This window comes from Penicillium atrosanguineum (assembly GCF_028827265.1).
Source record: "Penicillium atrosanguineum strain IBT 20685 chromosome Unknown utg000003l_segment0_segment0, whole genome shotgun sequence".
In the NCBI taxonomy this organism is placed as follows: domain Eukaryota; kingdom Fungi; phylum Ascomycota; class Eurotiomycetes; order Eurotiales; family Aspergillaceae; genus Penicillium; species Penicillium atrosanguineum.
Genome location: NW_026623135.1, coordinates 807,826 through 826,945, shown reverse-complemented (window position 1 = coordinate 826,945; position 19,120 = coordinate 807,826). Strand labels below are relative to the sequence as shown.

The window sequence follows — 19,120 nt, the reverse complement described above, 5'->3', positions numbered from 1 at the left end:
ACATTAGACTTTTTGAACAGATTTTTTTTCCGACTCCTAATATCTTGGGTCGCCGGCTAGTTAGGCGGGACCGCGACCGTTGGACATCGATCCCTCGGCTGAGGATGCCGCGCAAACTCTAAGTGGAGATGTCCATCCCTTGGTGCGGCTGGCAACACGGGGATGGGCTGAATTCTAGGCAAATGAGGCAAAAGTATCGGCCAAATCGTGTCTAGTAAGCGATTGGGTAGACGGGTACATTCTATTCTCTAACTAGATCGATCTCAATTTCGATTTCGATTTCTCTGCTTCTTCTTCGGCGAACACGGTCTAGGCAACCTGCTAGGTCCTCAATACGTACATCTCATGCCGACCATAGCGAAAAGAAACCATAGCTATACTATGACTGTGGATCCAAATGCAGAACTCCTGCAGGGGCTCTGACGGAAACCCACTTCTCAAGCCATCATGTTATTTGAACAGCCGAATATCCCCGAACTAGGTAGTCCCCGATGCATGGGAAATACAAAGGAATTATACATACCTTAATAGCCAACAATCGAGAAAAAAAAAAAAAAGAATTGTATTTTCTCATTCAGGTGATCATCTCAATGCATAAAATATGCTAAGCCAACATGGGCGATGAGAAAGCATCCAATGGATGCAGGCAAAGACATAATGGTCTAGCGGGACAAAAGATCGATGGTATAAGAACACGGTACAAATTTAGGAAACTACGCACGAGCCTCATTTAGAGAGCTCCAAGCTCCTTCAGCTTGCCGATGAGGCCATCGACATCCTCGACCTTGCCACCACCCTTGCGCGCCGGGGGTTCTGGAAAAAGCAAGTCAGCAAATAGGTCAGAACTAATAATGAAACAATCACACGTACCGGTGACCTTGAGAGTCTTCAAGCGCCGTGTATCCTCAACGCCAAAGTCGGCCAGAGTCTTCTTCTCCAGCGGCTTCTTCTTCGCTTTCATAATGTTGGGCAGACTGGCGTAGCGGGGTTCGTTCAGACGCAGATCGGTGGTGATAACCAAAGGCAGCTTAGCGCGCAGAGTCTCAACACCACCGTCGACCTCGTGCGTCACCTCAACGGTACCAGCCTCATCCTTGATCTCAACCTTGCTAGCCTGAGTAGCCTGCGGCCAGCCCAACAATCCAGCGAGCATCTGGCCAGTCTGGCCCTGGTCACCATCAATGGCCTGCTTACCCAGCAAGACCAGGTTGATGTTCTCCTTCTCGACGACACCGCGCAGCATCTTGGCAATGGTCAGCGGCTCCGGTCCACCGTCCGCCGACTCGGGGACATCGATGTGGAAGGCTCGGTCGGCGCCCATGGCCATCGCGGTCCGCAGCACATCGGGGGCCTTGGGGCCGCCGGCTGACAGAGCAAGGATGTTTTCGACTTCCATGGGGCTCTTCTTGTTCTTGTGGTTCTCGCGCAGGCGCACAGCCTCCTCGATGGAGAGCTCGTCGAATGGGTTCAGGGAGTGCTTGACACCGGCGGTTTCGACACCCGTCTGGGCCTTGTTAATGCGGGGCTTGATCTATAGATTCCCAAGTAAATTCCAATGTTAGTCCTGTGCTGTTTCGAGGTTGAGTAGGTTCTGTTCAATCCGTCGCGGGCAGCTCTTGCTGCTCCGATCTCCGGTCGGCTATGGAGGGGGGCTTCATTCGTACCGCATAATCAATCACCCGCTTGACGGGCACCAATATCCGCAACTTGCTAGCCATGATGTGTTTGGAAGTCGAAAGCTTGGAGCAATTCCGTGTAGGAGAGAAGCTGGAGGTGTGTCGAGATCTCGGAGAAAGAGTTGACTGCGGTGACGGAGTGCCAAGACCTTGAAATCGCCGACGCGGCCCGAATGTAGCCCTCCTCGAACCACCGCGCCAGCCGAGGTTAACCACATACAGCCTACTGGTGGAGAGCATGTGTGGGCCGTTCAATGTTATTTGACATATGTCTATGGCTTCCAAGATTGTCCGTATTGTGTGTTTCTTCGTTCAGTAACGGGCAGGACCCTGACTATGTATGTATAGCTCTTCCGTCGGAAGCACATGCAAATCAAGTGCGGAAGAACATCTTGATGTGAACCGAAATGGACATGTTGTTTGTTTCAGCTTACTTTTACAAACTCACCATGTCTCTTGCTTATACCTCCCGATCTTCTCCATTCCAATCAAATACTCCTCCGCCTGCAACCGGTTATATGACTGCCCCGACTCCGGCGTCCCACCATTCGCAAAAGCTTCAATAAGAGCTTCCCGCACAGCTTGAGGCATACGCCCCGAAGACCCACAAATATAGACAGACCCCCGCATGTCATGAAGAAGACGGAAGAACAACTTGAAGTTTTGGCGAATGGTGTCTTGTACGTAGACCTTCTGTTGCTGGTCACGTGAGAAGGCAGTGAGCACCTGCAGCGGGATGAGTTTACTCAAATGGTCCCAATCTTCTTCGTAGAAGAAATCTGCTGTGCGGTTTCGACCACCGTAGAGTAACACGGTAGGTCCGATGGGGGGTTCGACGCCGGGGTTCTGCTCGCGGAAGGCTTGGACCAGGGCTGCCTTTTCCCAGAGCATAGAACGTAAAGGTGCAATTCCTGTGCCGGGTCCGATCAGAACAGTGGGTCCAGTGAGTTGTTGCACTGAAGAATTGAGTCCACCCGGTTGGAGTTGGACTTGAAGCGTGCTGCCTGGGCGAAGAATAGATAGATACTTGGTGCAGACGCCCTCGCGGATCCGTTTGATGACCGTTTGGTACTTGACGATGGCGATGAGTAACTCGAACTGGGTATTACCATCAGGTGTCCGCTTGCGCTCTCCGCCACTAGCTATGCTGAATTGCCGTGCCCGAATGACGGGGAAAACGGAGAGTGCGTGCTGCCAGGAAATTTTGACAGAGTCAAACTCATGCAGCACCTCGAGAATGCTTCGTCGTGGGCGCGACGTGTAATCCCACAGTTCATCTAGATATTCGGGGTTTGTGAACTCGTGAAGTCGCTCTTTATGCATCTCATCGTTTGTGTAGTGTGCAATCGTTGAAAAGAATGATCTGCGAGGAATGGCCTTGATGTCGAGATAGTCTATGAAGAGAGAGCGTAGGGTCAGGTTCGGATAGGAGTCGAGGCCGGGTATGGGAGAAGGCGCAGGTGTGCTTCCAGTTGGAACAAGGGTAATGGGTACATCGGCTTGCTTATTCCAGCCCATTAAATCAAGGAGTATTTGCACATCACCTGGGGAGGTTTTGGGCGTGATGGCGATCATGTCTCCGGGATTGTAAGACAAGGAGTCTGGAACTTTCAAAGAGATCCGTCGTACATCCTGCCAATGATTTTGTGGTGTAATACGCTGGTTTTGGACGAGAGTCGCATTCAGGGTATCAGGTAGTGGTCTGAGATCACAGTCCAAATTGCTCAAGCCAGAATATTCATCCGTCTCAGCTATATTGCCTGTTGACGACTCGGGTTTTGGTCTTGGGACGAATGTCTCGCCATCTTTCAATTGCAAAATCCATTTTGGTGGCAACTGTACATCGTCCGGGATTGGATGCTGACCCGGAAGAAGAGGGTGAATATCCAGCAAATGCTTTCGGAAGTCGGTCATCCAAGGTATAAAAGTGCCTTCAAGTCTATCTCATTTAGAATTGTTAGATATTGTCCCCAACAGTATTAGGATACAAGATGACTTACCCCTCTGGGTGCTGCTGATCAGCCTCTCCCATCGGGTAAATATCGTTTGCGCCGAGCTGCAGCAACCGCTTGTAAAGCTTGCGCGCTGCCCAGTTGAACCTGTCCCCGGTAAGCATAGACCATAAACATACATTTGTATAGACATACTTGGGGTACGAGCTATCTCCCAGCCCAAATGTTGCAAAGTGAACTCCATTCAAATATGTTGCCGGCAGCTTCTTGAGCAGAAGCGACTTCCAAAACGACCGCGCATTTGCCGGCAAATCACCTTGTCCGGTAGTCGATACAACGAATATGGTAACCGTATACGAAGAGAGAAGCTCCTAGGAGTCAAGAAATGTCAGTCGAGAGCCCGAAGGGATGAAATTCGTGGTCAATTGCAACTAACCGGCCTCGACTGATTCAACTCGGAAACATGCGTCGCGAACCGCAGACGCTCAGCCAAGGCGCCCAATTCCTCGGCCACTTCCTGCGCATTGCCTGTCTCGGTCCCATACAAGATGAGAGCCGACCTTGTTTGACCGGGACTCTGCGTGTCCATGTTGAGGATTTGGTGAGTCGCGAATGCCCGATACCCCTCCACATCTAAAACTGCCGTTGTCCGCGGGGCCGATCTCGCTGGCTGACGTCATCCAGATCGGTCTCGCCTGGGTGTATAGAAGATATGATTCATATGAATTTGAATTTGAATTACTAGCTTTATAAATGTGAAATTATACACTGTGTTTGTAGTGTCTTCCGATGTTTACCCAGTTTACGTTGGGATGTAAGACTTCCGAAGCATAAGACAAACGCCATGGGGGGTTCCCATGCAGATCATATTGAAACTTATCCATGAGGCTGTAACAGATGTGGACGCGCATAAAAGCGCATTTAGCAAAAAAATAAAAAGGGTATCTTGGATCAGCGCCTCAGTAGGCTTCCTCGTCTCCACCACCACCATCATCGTCTCCGTAGTCATCGCCGCCGTCATCGAAGTACTTTTCGGCATCGTAGTCACCGCCCATGTCGTCTTCATCATCCTGGAAGTCATCATCTGCAATGGATTCTATCGCGTCTTCGTCGCCATCGAGCAATTCTCCCTCATTCTGGTCGTCGTCACCATCGTCCTCATTACCGCCAGTGGCTCGTCGTTTGGCTGCGGCTTCCTCCTCGTCCTCCTCATCTTCGAATCCACGTTTGTTGCTGACGGCGTTGCTCTGGGCCTGGTAGCCGTCCAATGAGGCATCGGGCCGGAAGTTTGGCTGGATAATCTGCCAAAGCTCACGAGGGAAGAATCGAGTTTCTGCTCATGTCAAATACGTAATTAGTAACCGGAGCTTTGAAACCAAGATAACCGCAAGTGTAGTATGCGTGGGTAGTCTTAGAGACTCACCATAGTCGCGACCAATGCCAGAGATCCGGGGAATAGTTCTGTGTTTCTTCTGGTACCGTCCAGAATAAGATGGCATGCCGGTGAACGGGTCAAAGTTGGCGCGAGCAGCACTGCCCTTTTTCGCACTCGAGGCCGAGGCATCAACCACAGAATAATAAGGTCCCTCGTGGAAGAGCTCACGCAGCCGCCGGCTCTTGTCTACCTCGGCCTGCTCTTTGCTGGTGATTTTTCGTGCGTAGGGAACAACATATGCCTGTGAACGCACAAATTGACGCGAATAAGCACTCATGATTCCAAATTCATAGCAAGCATGGTGGGCGGGGACTGGAAGAGCTGAAGACCAAAAAACGTACAGGGTAGAGGGGAGTGGGCGCTGTGTCGGGCTCGCCGCCGGGGTCAGCATCCCATGTGAACTCTGCACCGGGCCCGCGCTTTCCCTTTCCGAAGCGGGACATTCTGAAATGACAAGAACTGTATTATTCACGTCGGAACGGTGCACGGCGCCATAGTCAATGGTCCGCGGAGCAAAATGCATCAATTCAAGAAAATACCGTTATTCACCGCCTTCATGGGTCACATGACTTTGGACTCCCCGCGCTAGATAAGAGCCGATCTATGGGTGCACAGACTACTGTAATCGTACTATGTTATGACTCAAGTTCCGCGTTGTACTAAGATGGATACGATCGATAATTCTTGGCTATTACGTACGCACTCGAATAATGGTTCCGCTTACTTGAGGGGTCACTAGGCGTCCGCATTCTGACCGACCATAACAACCATCTCTCTTCAAATCGAAATTGCTTGGATAAATGGCATCAAAGTAAGTGTTATTGTCTGAAGCGCCAATCTACCTCTGAGGTAGAAAGGGACCAGTATCAAATGAGGAACAAAAGCGAAAGGCTATTCACAGATACTAAAAGTTTTCAAAGCACGATTCATGATGGATTCGACGATATAGCCATCGTGCGGGGAACAGTAGACGACGTTCCGGCAGTCATCCATCTCCTAGATACCGCAGTCAAATGGCTAGTATCGCGTGATAGAATTGGGCAGTGGGGGGTAGCACCGTTTTCTGAGAATCCACAACGCGCCGAACGACTCAGAGAATTTGCAACAACCGGTCATGGACTTTGGCTCGCTATCAAGGTTGCTGATGATACGCCTATACTAGGCCAAGATCGACATTCCGATATAAACCCTCTAAGTGTAAACGGAGAAACTCCGGGGGTTATTATAGGAGCGCTTGCTGTTGGAGAGAGGATGCCTTATGTGCCATCTGTCTCTGAGCCTGAGCTTTACGTGCGATTATTAGTCACGGATCGACAATGGACCGGCAAAAAGATTGGCAAACGCCTTTTGGAGCATGCACGTCATCTTGCCAACGGGGCTGGAGTCTCCTTACTACGGGTGGATTGCTATGCAGGTGGCGACGGCAAATTGATCCAATATTATGAGTCTCAAGGGTTTAAACGATCTGAAAGATTGAACCTGGAAGGCGACTGGCCTTGTCAAGTGCTTGCTCAACGGTTAGATGAGGCGAAAGGAGAAGAAAGACCTTGATTCTTTCTTTGCTAGAGCATATTTAGTGGCTCCGATATGGACTTGGACATTTATCGGATATGTATATAATGTAGCAATAGCCTGGATATCACTTCGGTGAGGGTGATTGGGTCAATGACTCAGTGGTAGGACGATGTGGTGAAACGAATTACTGTTTAATTGACCGCACCCTCTGATATGTAGCGAGAGGGACGTGACGAAAAATACGGTATGAAGAAGTTATCTCACTTTCGTGACTAAATCAGTGCTATGCATGCTTTGGAAGAATTTTCAGTCTGTGGATGTATGAGGCATTCCATGAAGAGCTAAAAGGCTAAAACCAACAGACGTGATAGGGAGTATGCATCACTGGAGAAACTAGAAGACAGTTACTTTTTTTTTTCTTATTAAAGTCCAACCGTCTCGATCTCGGCATTCCTTGGCTGCACAGGTCCCCAAGGGCCCTCATCGACCCGCTGCTGCAGAGTTCGCAAAATGTCCTCAAGCCCTTCCATCTGGCCCCCGATTTGCTGAAGTCGATGACTGAGAAGCTCAAGAACATCATGTTTCGCAGTGGCTACCTTCCAGACAATGCTCTGGGTATCGCCTGCACCACCACTTACAAATTCCGAGTATGACCGGGGCGGTTTGAACAGATAAGGCAGGAGAGTTGTAAGAGCCGGTGGGGTGAGAACAGCCCATGGTCCAGAAAGAGGGAGCAGGCCATTCATAGCCGGAGAAAATTGACCCAAGCTCTCTTCCGATGGCAGCTGGAACCGAGATGGTGTGCGAGAAACATGCGAAGCTGGGGGCAACGGCTGCCACTTTGCCATAACAATGGCCCTGATGAAGTTCAGCGCCGCCAAAGCGACCTCCTTCATCGCTAGGAGATCTGCGGCGGCAACAACGTCAGTCCAGAAGGTAGGGTGGTTATTAAGATATTGGAAGTAGAGCATGCGTGCTGCTGCGGCTTCATGATGCCAATCTGTTGGGGTTTGGCCAGAACTATCCAGGTCCATGGAATCTGAGACATGTGTCCGTGCTGGTCCATGGAAAACCCGACCCAGGGCATTTAGGGCTTCTTCATTCGGGGGGGTTGTGGGGATGCTCAAGAGGGGGTTTGATCCATTCTTGCCAGCTTCAACAAGGAGGACGCGTGGTAGGGAAGCCAAAATTGCCAGGTGCCCAGTGGGAACCTCTCCATGTGCCCATTGGATTGAGGGAATAGCAACTGCACGCGAGATGCGCGAGATAATTCCCTCAAGAACGGTAGGAGAATTCTGGAGGAAGTGGTTGGGATAAGACTCGGCATACTTTGCCATATAAGCCATGATTGGACCAGAGAGGTAAACAAGGTCCACGGAGTCGAGCTTGGACTCATTGAGATAGTATTCAAGTACGTTCGAATGCAGCTTCTCCGAGATGAGGAAGTCGAGAGCAGGAGATGAGAAGGTCGATGTAGATTGCACATAGCTTCGGGCAGCAAGGCCAGGTGCGTCAATTTCCAACAGATCTCGGAAGAAACCTAGAAGCGTCATGTGCATCAACACATCACTCTGGTCGATCATTTGGCAGGCGGCGAAATGCAGGAGACTCTTGCTTTGATACTTCATCTCAATCTCAGACACGTGCGATTTAGAAATGATATCCCAGCGTAAGCGGCCTGCTTTCACCAGAAATCCCATCAGTCTTCCTTGGGCCACCGTCCGTTCGCGCTTGGACAATTCGCCTGGTGCATCTTTCTGGAGACTACACAAAGCAAACAGGACTCCATAGACATCTTTGTCTGTAAACAGCCTCCTCCACATGAGACCTTGCCCAGCATGTCCATCTTCACTTGTTTGTTCGTACTCGCCTTTTTCGAGGGGACTAGCCAAGTCAACATCTAGCAAAGCCCACAGCGCATCGAAAGCCGCCTGTGCAACTGCCGTCGAAGAGGTAGACAGCCACAGCTCCACGAGGGAAGCGACCAGTCCCGGATCCCCCGCGACAATGGCTGCATCACTGGAAGCCTGGCCTGCCTTGGCCAGCAATGACAGAGCAAGAAGGTTGATAGGTGGGGATGGAGCTTTGAAGCCAGCAACGAGATTAATCGGAGGTTCAACGGCGCGAAGGTCTGTGAAGCTGAAGTAGGTTGTAGCCTTAATGGCGAGAGTAGTGAGTGGCTCAGGGTCCTCTTGCAGCGATGGCAACAGAGCTGATATCTGCGATAAGAGCGTGGCGGGGACAACAGGGTTGGTGGATTCAACAAGCTGGAGCTTCAACCGATCTATGAGGGTGACGTCCAAGGAAGTTGACGGGTCCTCCTGGACCTTGATAAGATGCGATTTCAGCGCATCGAAAGCGGACGGGATAGCCATGGCGTACTGATACAAGAAAGTTGGAGAAAGTGAGATTCGGCGGGGAAAGCTCTCTAAGACGCAAACACGCCAAACACGACAAACGCATTACCGCATCACCGCCGCCTCCACTTCGCGCTTCAACCTACATTTGAGCAGATACAATTATGGATCCGGCGCAGTCTCTCATTTCGCAGAAGTCCTCGGACTCGGGTCTGCACATTCAGTTGCACCCACTTGTGCTTCTCACCATATCCGACCACATCACTCGTCATGCCGCTCGGCAGCAGCGAGACCCCATCATTGGGGCTCTGCTAGGTCAACAGAACGGGCGAGAGATAACTCTAGAGCACGCATTCGAGTGCCCTATTACAACTGAATCCGATGGAAAGGTCCTACTGCCCGCATCTTGGTTCGAAGAGCGTGTGAAGCAGTGTCAGTAGACCCTCCCCACCGCAAACTATCCGAGCTGACCGATATACAGTCAAGGATGTACACAAAGATCCTCTTCTCGATATCGTCGGATGGTGGTCAACTGCGCCTCCATCTGGACCAGATGCCGCCCACCTCCCTATTCACCAGCAGCTTCTCCAGGACTACAACGAGTCAGCGGTCTTTCTAGCCTTCCACCCCTCACAGCTCCAAAATAGACAGGGAGCCAAGCTTCCGTTGACCGTCTACGAGAGCGTCCTGGAAGGCGAGAACGCTGCAGATGCGGGCAAGGACATGCAAATAGATGGCGAGGAAAAGAGGATGAATATACGGTTCCGTGAGCTGCCATATTCCGTGGAGACCGGCGAGGCGGAGATGATCGGTGTCGACACTATTGCCAAGGGATCTGGAACTGCCACTCGGACTGAGGCCATCACTCCTGGCACTGCCGCAATTGGATCTAAGCAGAGTGGCGATAATAATAACACGGACGGTGAACAGAGCTCGCAAGCTGTGCTCTCACAGGAGGAGGAAGAACTAATCGCGAACCTCAACACCCGCCTGAACGCCATCCGCACTCTCGAATCCCGCATCTCGCTCATCAAATCCTACGTCTCTAGCATCTCAGCCACAGAATCCAGTGACTCAAAGGACCCATTCTTGCCACAGCTATCGCACACCATCCTCCGCAATATCAACTCTCTCATCTCCCACCTCTCAATCCTCTCCCCCCATGAACAAAGCGCCTTCAACTCCGAAGTTCTATCCCAAAGCAACGACGTTCTCCTAGTATCCCTGCTCGGCCAGATAGGTCAGAACGTCAAGTCCATGCGCGAACTAGGCCGCAAGTCGCATATCATCCAGAGCGCACGCCACGCTAACAATACGCGCCGAGGCCCCGCTCTTGCGGAACGGCGGATGGATGACGAGTTATATGCCCACGCCATGCCTCCTACTGGGGAGAGCGCATATTCTTAGTGGAGGTGCCTCCAATCCCTGAGATAGAGGATAAATCGTGTTTACGAAAACAAACCTGGGAAGGTTTGGGTTGCTTTACTACTATCATCGGCGTTACGAGCCTGCCTTCATATTTCATGAGATAAGATTTTTAAACGAGATTACGAATCTATCTTTGCATTTTCACTTTACTCCCGTGTGACTGAATTGAGTATCTTCCGATTCAGGAAAGTTGACGTGTTGATCAAAAAATTCATTCGTAAGGTAGTTCTATACAAGAAATGATATGCTGTGCAGGGAAGTAAAGTGCACAGCATTTAAGTGGAGGTGGCATCAAAGCGTCAAGTGCCAACGACGAAAACAATGGGTATTCATATCCAAACAGACGAGAGAAAGGAGATTATAAAGCCGGAAGATTTCAACTGCTCGTGGGTACCATAGAATGGGAACGAGGATACCGTCTGTACCCCGAATCCCGGATCGTTAGGGAAATCATGAATATGGAATGGAAATCAGCCCGACATTATCGAAAAACTGTCGTGACTAAATCATGCATTATCATGAGTGGTGATCATCGGGATAAGGCGGTGGAGGCCGGTATGGATCTGGCATTGGCATAGGGACTGCTTCGCGGAGGGGACCATCGGCTGGGTAGGGGTGTTGTGCGTCATGGTGGGCAAGGTACGGGTTGCCGTGGTCGAATTCGTCGTAGGAGGAAGCGTTGTTGTTATTGTAGAAGCGGCCAGGATTCTCATGCTCATGCATGTAAGTGTCAGAGTCGGATGCATATGGAGAAGTGCCCAGGTGTGCAGCCTCGGGGTTAGACTGCGCGTTGGCGAGGAGAATCTCGCCCTCCTCGTCTGCGCCGTAACGAGTTGTTCGGGCACCAGGCACAGCGGCAGCACCTGTGTAGGCCGTTGCATTTGTTACGACTCCAGCCTCCGGGGGCTCAAGGCCAATGCTCTCGTGGTGTGCCTGGTAGCTGGGATCCTCCATACGGTGCTTGCGTCCAACGGCGAGCCAACGCACACTCCGACCAACTGCCTTTAAGAGATCAAGAGGATTCATTGCATCAACCAGGGCTCTCATACCGTAGCGGCCACCTTCATAGGTGGCTTTGCCGTTGCCGAAAAAGTCGGTCACTTCGCCCTGATTGGCGTTGGCAATGGCATAAGGCTTCCAGGAGAAGGCCCACAGGTGCATGATAGAGAAAATGAACATTTCGATGTTAATCATCAACTCTGGCAAAGCGTACTTTAGATCCTGGATAGCAAGCTTCTTGGTTGCGTTCACTGCTCCACTAGAGATGAGTAGATTGATGAATGTCTGAAGAAACAGAAATGGTTAGTAGGCACCCAAAACTGGCAACATTGTGAGACATACGGATTGCCAGAAAGACAAGAAGATAACCAGCTTAATGGATAGAATTTTTGTAAAGGGATGGTACTCCGCGATGTCCTTGTTGATTTGGACGTAGAACTGGATCAGACAGTACATGGCGATTGAGACGCAGACAGACTCGATGGCGAGGACCTGCAGTTCCGATTGTTAATTGACTGGCCGGGTTGAACAAGACAAGATAGAGGACATACCCAAATATGCGCGAAGGCTGGGCTTAGCGACTCTTCGCAATAGGTACCAGTAGCTTGTGTGATGACCGAGACGACGGTCATCAAAACCCGCATGACGCAGTATTGGAAGACACCAGCCCAAATGATCTGCATAAACACATGGTTAGCTCCCCTGTTCAACAACCCAATGTACGCATTCTCTCACGTTAAACCATGTCAACCCACTGCGCGGGTTTCTCCACGCCCCGCGGTGTCCGAAACAACACTTCCAGCTCTGGAACCAACTCAAGGGCCACAGCCATGCTTTAGGCTGAATCCCACGGAAATAGTCCTTCTGACTATGCAGGTCGGGGGCAATGTAGTGGCACATCAGGGAGAAGAAGGCGGAGATACAGAAGGCTTCGTAGCAGTCGCCGATGACCTCGAAATAAACGGAATCATTGTAGAAGAGGATACTGAGCCAGGCGACGATGGAGTAAACGGGGACCATAAACAGAATGCGAATAATGCTGCGCGCAGGGAATCATTCCCGTTAGCGAGGTTTCCGCGTCCGATGACAACATTGAACCGAACTCACTGGCGCTGGTGCATGGGCTTGCTATAATGTGTCGCATGGCACATAATCAGGAATATGGAGACGGCGCAGGCAAGGAGGGCACATACGCCGCCGACGATCAAGCTAAGAGAGTGGAAGGTAATGCCGCCATCCCAGAGATCCGTTTCCGAGACTGTCGCAAGTCAGCAAGGTCCAGGGGAGGTGCGGGGGATGTCTCGGCAAAAGCGCACTCGTTTGATGCTCTGCGGTAGCATTGCACACGGTCCAGCCCATTCTGGCTGGGAGGTGGTAGTTTGCGGGGAGTGTTGAAAGGGGAAGAAAGGTACAGAGTAAGCGGAGGGTCTTTTTTCCCCGTTTATCTCTTATCCGCGATCAGGGAGGCGCCGCCACCATCAACAATGAAGAACGCGGAAATTAAAAGGGAGAAACGATGTGGCTCGTGTCATTACCAAGCCACTCGTGTCAGAAATTGACAAAGGGAATAGATTGAACAAATTTCCAAAGGTGATCGTCGGGGCTTGGAACCGTCTATTTTTGTTTCTGGCTCCAGTTTTTTTTTTGGGCCTGGAAGTTTGGCTCCAGGAACGGAAACCAACTCGTACATTTGGGGGGCTATGTTAGATGTTAGTGTGAGTCTTAGCTATGATACATTTATCTGCCTAGGACGCCTCATCTCTTGGCATTGCTTTTCTTTTCTTCTCAAGTTATGCAGTATTCACTAATTTAGGGTCGACGACCGCGCCCTCGTCCACCACGGTCCTGACGTCTCTGCATAGCCGCTGCTCCATACTCCGGACCAACATCGACAAAGTAGTCATCGTCTTCGAACGTGATCCGGCGCGTCTCGTCTCCACCACGGCGCGGGAATTCTCCTTTCCGTAGTAGTTCGTCAAATTGGTCCAAACGCTTGTCAGCAATCGGGCGGGGAACGGGGAGGTAGTAGAGCTTAGGTTTGGCAGTGGTCGATTTGAAAAGTTCGTCCAAAGGCTTGAAGCCCTGTCCGGGTCTTGCCGGAGGTGGGGCGTTGGAAGCACGCTCGACCTGACCATGGCTGCCGCGTGGTCCTAGTGGCGGTGTACGGTTGAAGCCAGGCTCGCGAGGTCGCGAGGGAGCCGAGCGGTTAGCTCCAGCTTCAGTCAGGGTGGCCGTTGTCGCATCGTCGGTTGTCTCGTAGGCAACTTCCCAGCGCACTGGGGGACCGGCTCGGTCCCGCGATGCCTCTTCTGTGCGAATCCATTCTTGAACCTTTTGGTCGGGGATGAAATCCACCCAGAGGTTCTTGCGGTTCCGCTCATCTGGCCACTTCCTTCCGTGAAGTGCCAAGCGCACCCGTGCTGCTGCTGCAATGTCACTGAACTGGACAAAGCAGTGCGTTTTGATGGAGTCGAGGAAGAATTGTTGAACGACGTCTGGGTTGGGAGATGCGCCAGAAGGGGACGCGATGCTAATGAGATGATTGCGCAATGCTGGAGGCTGGAGAGGACGCATCAGCCCGTCAATGTAGAGAGACGCGGTTGCAGGATGCCGTGCAGGTTCCACATCGGCCTCTTCCATAATAACGTCCTTAGCGGGAGAATGGTCTGGCTCAGTGGGAGCAAATAGACCCCTGAAACGGGCATCTTTCGCCGGAACTGGAGCCTCTTTTTTCTGTACCTCTGGCGATTCTTGCGCACTCGTGCTTTCCTCTCCGGGAACAGAACGTGCGTCGTCTAGAGAGGCAGATCGGGAACTTTCATCCTTGGCTCGAGCCTTCTTGTTCGCAATCGCCTGTGGTGTCGGAACGGGGCTCTGACTGCGGCGCTTTCGCTTTCGCTTATCCTCCAGAGCCTCTTCGATTGGAAGTGGTGTAGATAGCCCTGTGTTTGCCTCCGAGATCAGAGACGCCGAGAGTCGGGCTTTCTCCGAAGAGATCGCGAAATCTGCCCGATCGATTTGATCGGCGATGCCGGATGCTTGTTCAACTGAATCGGTTTCGGCCGGTTCTTTGGCCACTTCCACGGATGGCTCAGTGGGGGCAGCTGGCATTGGGTTCTCAAATCCTGCAGGCTCTCCATTGTCCGTTGCTTGCTCTGGCGCGGGCGGGGAGGGTTTTTTCGTTTCTTCGTGGGTGGTATCAGGTGTAGGAATAGCTTGTGAAGGCTCGGTCTCTTCTGTCACCGGCGCTTCTGGCTGCTTAGGTTCTTCGGATTGTGGCTCTTCGGTTGGCGGCTCTTGCGCCTGGGGAGCAGCATCTGTGGGTTCTGGCGGCGCTTCGGGCTTTTTAGTCTCAGACTCGGCGGCTTCGGGCTCGGCGGCTTCAGCTTCGGGAGCAGCATCGCCTGTTTGGCCTTTGGCGTCCTCTTCAACCAGCTTGTCAATGAAGTGCTGTTTAAGGCGAAGCCCAGTCTGGGGGATGCCGCGCTTTTTAAGCTCCGCCTTCAGGTCGGCGACCTTCAAAGAGGAGTAATCAGCCATCTTGCATGGACATAGGTTGAGCAGAGCTCAATTTGGGAGAAGTTGTAATTGCAGGGATTGAATGAATCCGGGGACGCGCCGGAATGCGCGCCGATGATGTAGGCGCTATGCCAAATCCGGCTAGCATGAGTATCGGAGCTTAAGCTTCTTACATCCACTAAAGCAAATATAAAGATTGCATAACCCTGGAATTGGCCATCACTTCTCGGCGATAGTGTCAAACTACGTTTGATCCGTGCTCCATCATATACTGACCACCGAAGTAAGATGCTCAGCCAAGCTGAGGTATCTCCCGTTTCATTACGTGTTCTTGTCTTCCTTGCTGCGTAGATTTACATAATTACGTGCACAACGCTGCCGTCGCGTACCGTGGAGCTTAGAGTTAACATTAAAAGTCTAGTGGGTGAGTATGTCCACACTTTTGATAACAGCTATATACAGCAACCACACTAGTCCACAACTCCCTGTGGCAGGAAGGCAACATAGTCCAACGGAGCAGGTTCAACTCCATCAGGCTTTCCAACGATCTTCAATACATCGCCCTTCTGGACCATCACACCGCGGAACTTGATACGCATAGCAGAATGACCATCCAAGTAGATAGAAGGCGTATGACTAAGGACATCCTCACTATTCCCAGCCCACTCACCGATCTGATGATTGTTCAAGTACAGTTCCCAGTGAGATTTACCCCCGTAGAGATCATAGTAATTAACAGCAAGATCGTAGGTCCCTGAGGGGAAGTCAACCTTGGTTGTAGCTGTACCCACGGTATCATTGGAAGCAGTGACGATAGCGATGGAGCCGGATGCTGTCTCAAATGGACTGACAGTGTAGACCTTATAGCCATCGAGGTTCATGTTCTCAGCCTCGATGCGCCATGGATGATGACCAACGCGCTTGGAGGTATCGGGAATTCCTGAGAGATTGTGGTAGAAGTTGTTGATTGCATCACGCCAGACGATTGAGTGACCTGTTTGGTAGTCGAGACGATGGCGGATATGGTTGTATCGCTCTTCATCAACCTTGCCTTTCAACGACTCCCATTGTGTAAGAAAACTCTGTGCTGATTCGGCACCACTGTAGTGCGCGTCATAGAAGTGCTGAATGATAGTCTTGCCGGAATGGAGACGGTGAGTGTAATTGACGTGATGGAACCAGAGAAGAAGGTCATCTGGAGTGGTACTTATGTCTTCGTATATAGCTGCAATCTCATCTGGATATTGACCTGAGTATCCAGTTCCGTTTGAGACGGTGCGGTCCATTCCAATTGACGTGGAGTCTGCACGGGTCCATTGGCCCCAGCCATTGCCATCCTGTGATTGAGGATTGGGGCCGTAGTGAGTGTACAGAATATCGGTTAACGTCTGTATGCCCAGATTACCGCTGTAGTTTTCGTAAGCGGGCCAGGATTCCATGGAGAGTTGGGTCAATGTCTTGAGGACAGTGCGATCAAGGCCAAATGTCAGTCGAATCCAATCTTGTAGGATGGCTTCGGGATCGTCAGCTGCGTTCCACGCCAGGCGGCCGTATCCATAGAGATTTGACATAGACAAGTGGCTGCCGAGCCAGGTCGTGTTGGTGCCGACGTTCACGACGGCTGCAGATCCGCCAAGCTTTCGATTGAAGCGTTTGCCTGTGATGATATCACGGACCAATGATGGCTTGTGGTCAACACGAAGATCAAAGTCCAAAACGGTCTTCCAGAGAGGGGGAAGATAAACAAGGTGGGATTGTTGTCCAAGGTACTCCTGTGTGACCTCCAGCTCAATAGCGGAGCTTGTGTTGAACAAGTTTGCGAACAGAGGCGATGTAGGTTCGCGGACCTGGAAGTCGATAGGGCCGAATTTAATCTGGACGACCACATTCTCTTCGAACTCCCCGTCAAGAGGCTTGAAGAAGTCGACTGCAGCCTTGGCGCGATCTGCGTCCCAGTTTGACTCATTGAGCTGGTTGTAGACAAACGCACGGAACATGACGATGCCCCCGTATGGCTGTAGCGCCTTGGCGAAAAGGTTCGCCCCTTGAGACAAGGTACGATTATACACTGCAGGACCAGGCTCCCCTTCGGAATCTGCCTTAACAAGGTATCCAGCCATATCGGGAACGTTTTGATAGAGTTGCTCCGTAATGCTTGACCACCAGTCGATAACGGATGTATCAAGAGGATCGTAGGTGTTGAGGCCACCGAGAGTTTCAGGAGACGCAAAGTTGAGCGAGATTCCAATCTTCACTCCATATGGACGGAAGACATCGGCAATTCGACCCAGTCCTTTGAGGTTCTCAGGCGTCAGGAGAGTAGCATTGGCATTAACGTTGTTGATGACCACGGCATTGATCCGAACAGAAGCCAGAAGACGCCCGTACTGCTTAACACGAGAGAGATCTTCGACGATAGCTCCGTCCTTGAAGAAGATCGATGGACCACCGTAGCCTCGCTCGATGCTTCCATCCATGTTGTCCCATTGATTGACCCATCGGATTGGAGCAGAAGGGTTCGAGGCGTACGCGACTGCGGAGAAATTCCCTTGTGCCAGCATCGACAGATACTCAAAAGCACCATAGAGAGCGCCTCTATCGTTGGAACCAAGGATTCGGACCTTGTCACCCTGGGTGCTAAGCCAAAATCCGTCCTCTTCCAGTTCAGGGATTCCACTCAAACTTCCGCATGTTTCACGGTATTGCTCCACGGTACCTACCACAACGGATGAGGATGCCTTGCATTTGCCCCAGGTGATTTCAGCGGGGGAACCATATATGCTCTTCAACCCTATCTGTAGCTCTGAGCCTGCGATGTATATGGGGCTCGTCTCGGTCGCATTGAGGACGACAATGTTGGTAGGGAGCCTCGAACGGCATTGACCAGTACACGATAATGATGCATATCGCAGCCAACCGTCCAAGCCATTCTCAGCGGCAACGATGCCCAAAGAGGCGAGAAAGAAAAGAACGCGCATGGTGCAGATCAGACCGCTACAACCTTAAACAATCGGCAAACCGGGAGCGTACCCTGGAGCCTCTTATACAGACTCGCACATAGGATGATGCATTTCCCGGAGAATTCAGGCTAAAGCAGTGAACGTTAGTTTGGACCGAGGATTTCCCGACAATTTCAGGCTATAGTGGCTGGGTTGAGATGCAGAGTGTAAGGGGTGGATACCCAGGTTTCCCCGCAAACATTGGCGTGGGGGTTCATGTATCTCTTTTACCAGGGCAAACAAGGCATGGCGTGATACTAAAAGGAAATGTGACGAAATAATATTGAGAAGAATATTGCGTGATTTATTAGCCTATTTCTATGAACTTCTTTTTTCCAAAGGCGGGCTATCATTGTTGTTTTCGCCCAGATGGTCCCAGCCCCTCATTTTGTGTATAGCCGTGCAACAGCAAGATCCAAGTCATAAATCATCAAATTCCATGTATTGCAGTATGTACTGAACACTTATGGGCATTCTTCTAAACCACAAGTGGGTATAATACGTTTACTCCTGGCTCAGGATGTCGGAGTCACCAGAATCCAGGACGGCCATGACAGAGCAGCGGAAGAGCTTACCGCAGGCGGTACCAAGTTCAATCTATACCAGTATTAGTTCATTCGCTCTCCGGGATCTCTTGACGAGATCCCATCGCTGAGCAACTTCACTCTCCGAAGTGGACTTTCCCGCCTTCTTCTCTGAGTAGCAAAGCTGGCAGGCAGCTGCAACATCTCACGGATGAGAGTCGACTTAGGCGGGGTGAACGTACGTTGTTGCCGTTGAAGTGGTGAACGGGGGTCTTGGCAAGCATGGCGTAATACTCAAGCTCGGACTTGCGCAGAGGAGGGCAGTTGGCGGAGATGAGGACGAGTTTGGCCTTGCCGGAGCGGAGGGTCTTCATGGTGGACTTGTTACCCATGGTGACTGCATGGAATTAGCGAGGATCGATTGTGCGGGATAAGGCGGGACTAACCCTTGCCGGACTTCATGACGAGGGCAAGGCGGGAAGAGATGTTGTCGGAGGACTTGGTCTTGGCCATTGTGACGGTATTGGAGGGAGATTGAAAAGAAAGGGATTGAAGATGAGGTTGGGTAAGTTTGAAGAATCAAAAGGGAAATTCGGGTGTGAAAAATCAGCCACCAAATGTGGGTTCACCGCCCGGACCCTCTGACGAATTGCGGGACCGCGGGGCCCTGACTCATTTGGTGGGAGAATATTTCTTCTCCTTTCCTTCCTGTTCTT

The 19,120-nt window shown here is 51.3% G+C and overlaps 9 protein-coding genes across 9 annotated transcripts; 1 reads left to right on the top strand and 8 right to left on the bottom strand.

Annotated features, from left to right (window-relative positions):
• Nucleotides 1–730: 730 nt before the first annotated feature.
• Nucleotides 731–1,718, bottom strand: N7443_003720 (electron transfer flavoprotein subunit beta/FixA family protein; the record flags this gene model as incomplete). The annotated part of the gene is made up of 3 exons (XM_056883776.1): nt 731–813; nt 871–1,531; nt 1,665–1,718. 3 exons carry the CDS (start codon nt 1,716–1,718, stop codon nt 731–733), a joined length of 798 nt encoding a protein of 265 aa, XP_056742054.1.
• Nucleotides 1,719–2,120: 402 nt separating this feature from the next.
• tah18 (NAPDH-dependent diflavin reductase) lies at nt 2,121–4,217 on the bottom strand (the record flags this gene model as incomplete). Its single annotated transcript, XM_056883775.1, has 4 exons — nt 2,121–3,615; nt 3,677–3,775; nt 3,824–3,999; nt 4,065–4,217. The coding sequence occupies 4 exons, from the start codon at nt 4,215–4,217 to the stop codon at nt 2,121–2,123; spliced, it is 1,923 nt and encodes a 640-aa protein (XP_056742053.1).
• A 370-nt stretch (nt 4,218–4,587) lies between these two features.
• On the bottom strand, nt 4,588–5,506 carry N7443_003718 (DNA-directed RNA polymerase III subunit C31; the record flags this gene model as incomplete). Its single annotated transcript, XM_056883774.1, has 3 exons — nt 4,588–4,961; nt 5,052–5,304; nt 5,405–5,506. 3 exons carry the CDS (start codon nt 5,504–5,506, stop codon nt 4,588–4,590), a joined length of 729 nt encoding a protein of 242 aa, XP_056742052.1.
• Nucleotides 5,507–7,000: 1,494 nt separating this feature from the next.
• N7443_003717 (uncharacterized protein) lies at nt 7,001–8,953 on the bottom strand (the record flags this gene model as incomplete). Its single annotated transcript, XM_056883773.1, has 1 exon — nt 7,001–8,953. One exon carries the CDS (start codon nt 8,951–8,953, stop codon nt 7,001–7,003), a length of 1,953 nt encoding a protein of 650 aa, XP_056742051.1.
• A 146-nt stretch (nt 8,954–9,099) lies between these two features.
• On the top strand, nt 9,100–10,342 carry N7443_003716 (COP9 signalosome complex subunit 6; the record flags this gene model as incomplete). Its single annotated transcript, XM_056883772.1, has 2 exons — nt 9,100–9,367; nt 9,417–10,342. The coding sequence occupies 2 exons, from the start codon at nt 9,100–9,102 to the stop codon at nt 10,340–10,342; spliced, it is 1,194 nt and encodes a 397-aa protein (XP_056742050.1).
• A 537-nt stretch (nt 10,343–10,879) lies between these two features.
• N7443_003715 (OSTA/TMEM184 family protein) lies at nt 10,880–12,721 on the bottom strand (the record flags this gene model as incomplete). Its single annotated transcript, XM_056883771.1, has 6 exons — nt 10,880–11,647; nt 11,705–11,854; nt 11,914–12,039; nt 12,098–12,401; nt 12,470–12,620; nt 12,679–12,721. The coding sequence occupies 6 exons, from the start codon at nt 12,719–12,721 to the stop codon at nt 10,880–10,882; spliced, it is 1,542 nt and encodes a 513-aa protein (XP_056742049.1).
• Nucleotides 12,722–13,171: 450 nt separating this feature from the next.
• N7443_003714 (SAP domain protein) lies at nt 13,172–14,902 on the bottom strand (the record flags this gene model as incomplete). The annotated part of the gene is made up of 1 exon (XM_056883770.1): nt 13,172–14,902. The coding sequence occupies one exon, from the start codon at nt 14,900–14,902 to the stop codon at nt 13,172–13,174; it is 1,731 nt and encodes a 576-aa protein (XP_056742048.1).
• A 449-nt stretch (nt 14,903–15,351) lies between these two features.
• aguA (alpha-glucuronidase) lies at nt 15,352–17,859 on the bottom strand (the record flags this gene model as incomplete). The annotated part of the gene is made up of 1 exon (XM_056883769.1): nt 15,352–17,859. The coding sequence occupies one exon, from the start codon at nt 17,857–17,859 to the stop codon at nt 15,352–15,354; it is 2,508 nt and encodes an 835-aa protein (XP_056742047.1).
• Nucleotides 17,860–18,384: 525 nt separating this feature from the next.
• On the bottom strand, nt 18,385–18,917 carry N7443_003712 (60S ribosomal protein eL30; the record flags this gene model as incomplete). Its single annotated transcript, XM_056883768.1, has 3 exons — nt 18,385–18,477; nt 18,647–18,801; nt 18,851–18,917. The coding sequence occupies 3 exons, from the start codon at nt 18,915–18,917 to the stop codon at nt 18,385–18,387; spliced, it is 315 nt and encodes a 104-aa protein (XP_056742046.1).
• Between the last annotated feature and the right edge of the window lie 203 nt (nt 18,918–19,120).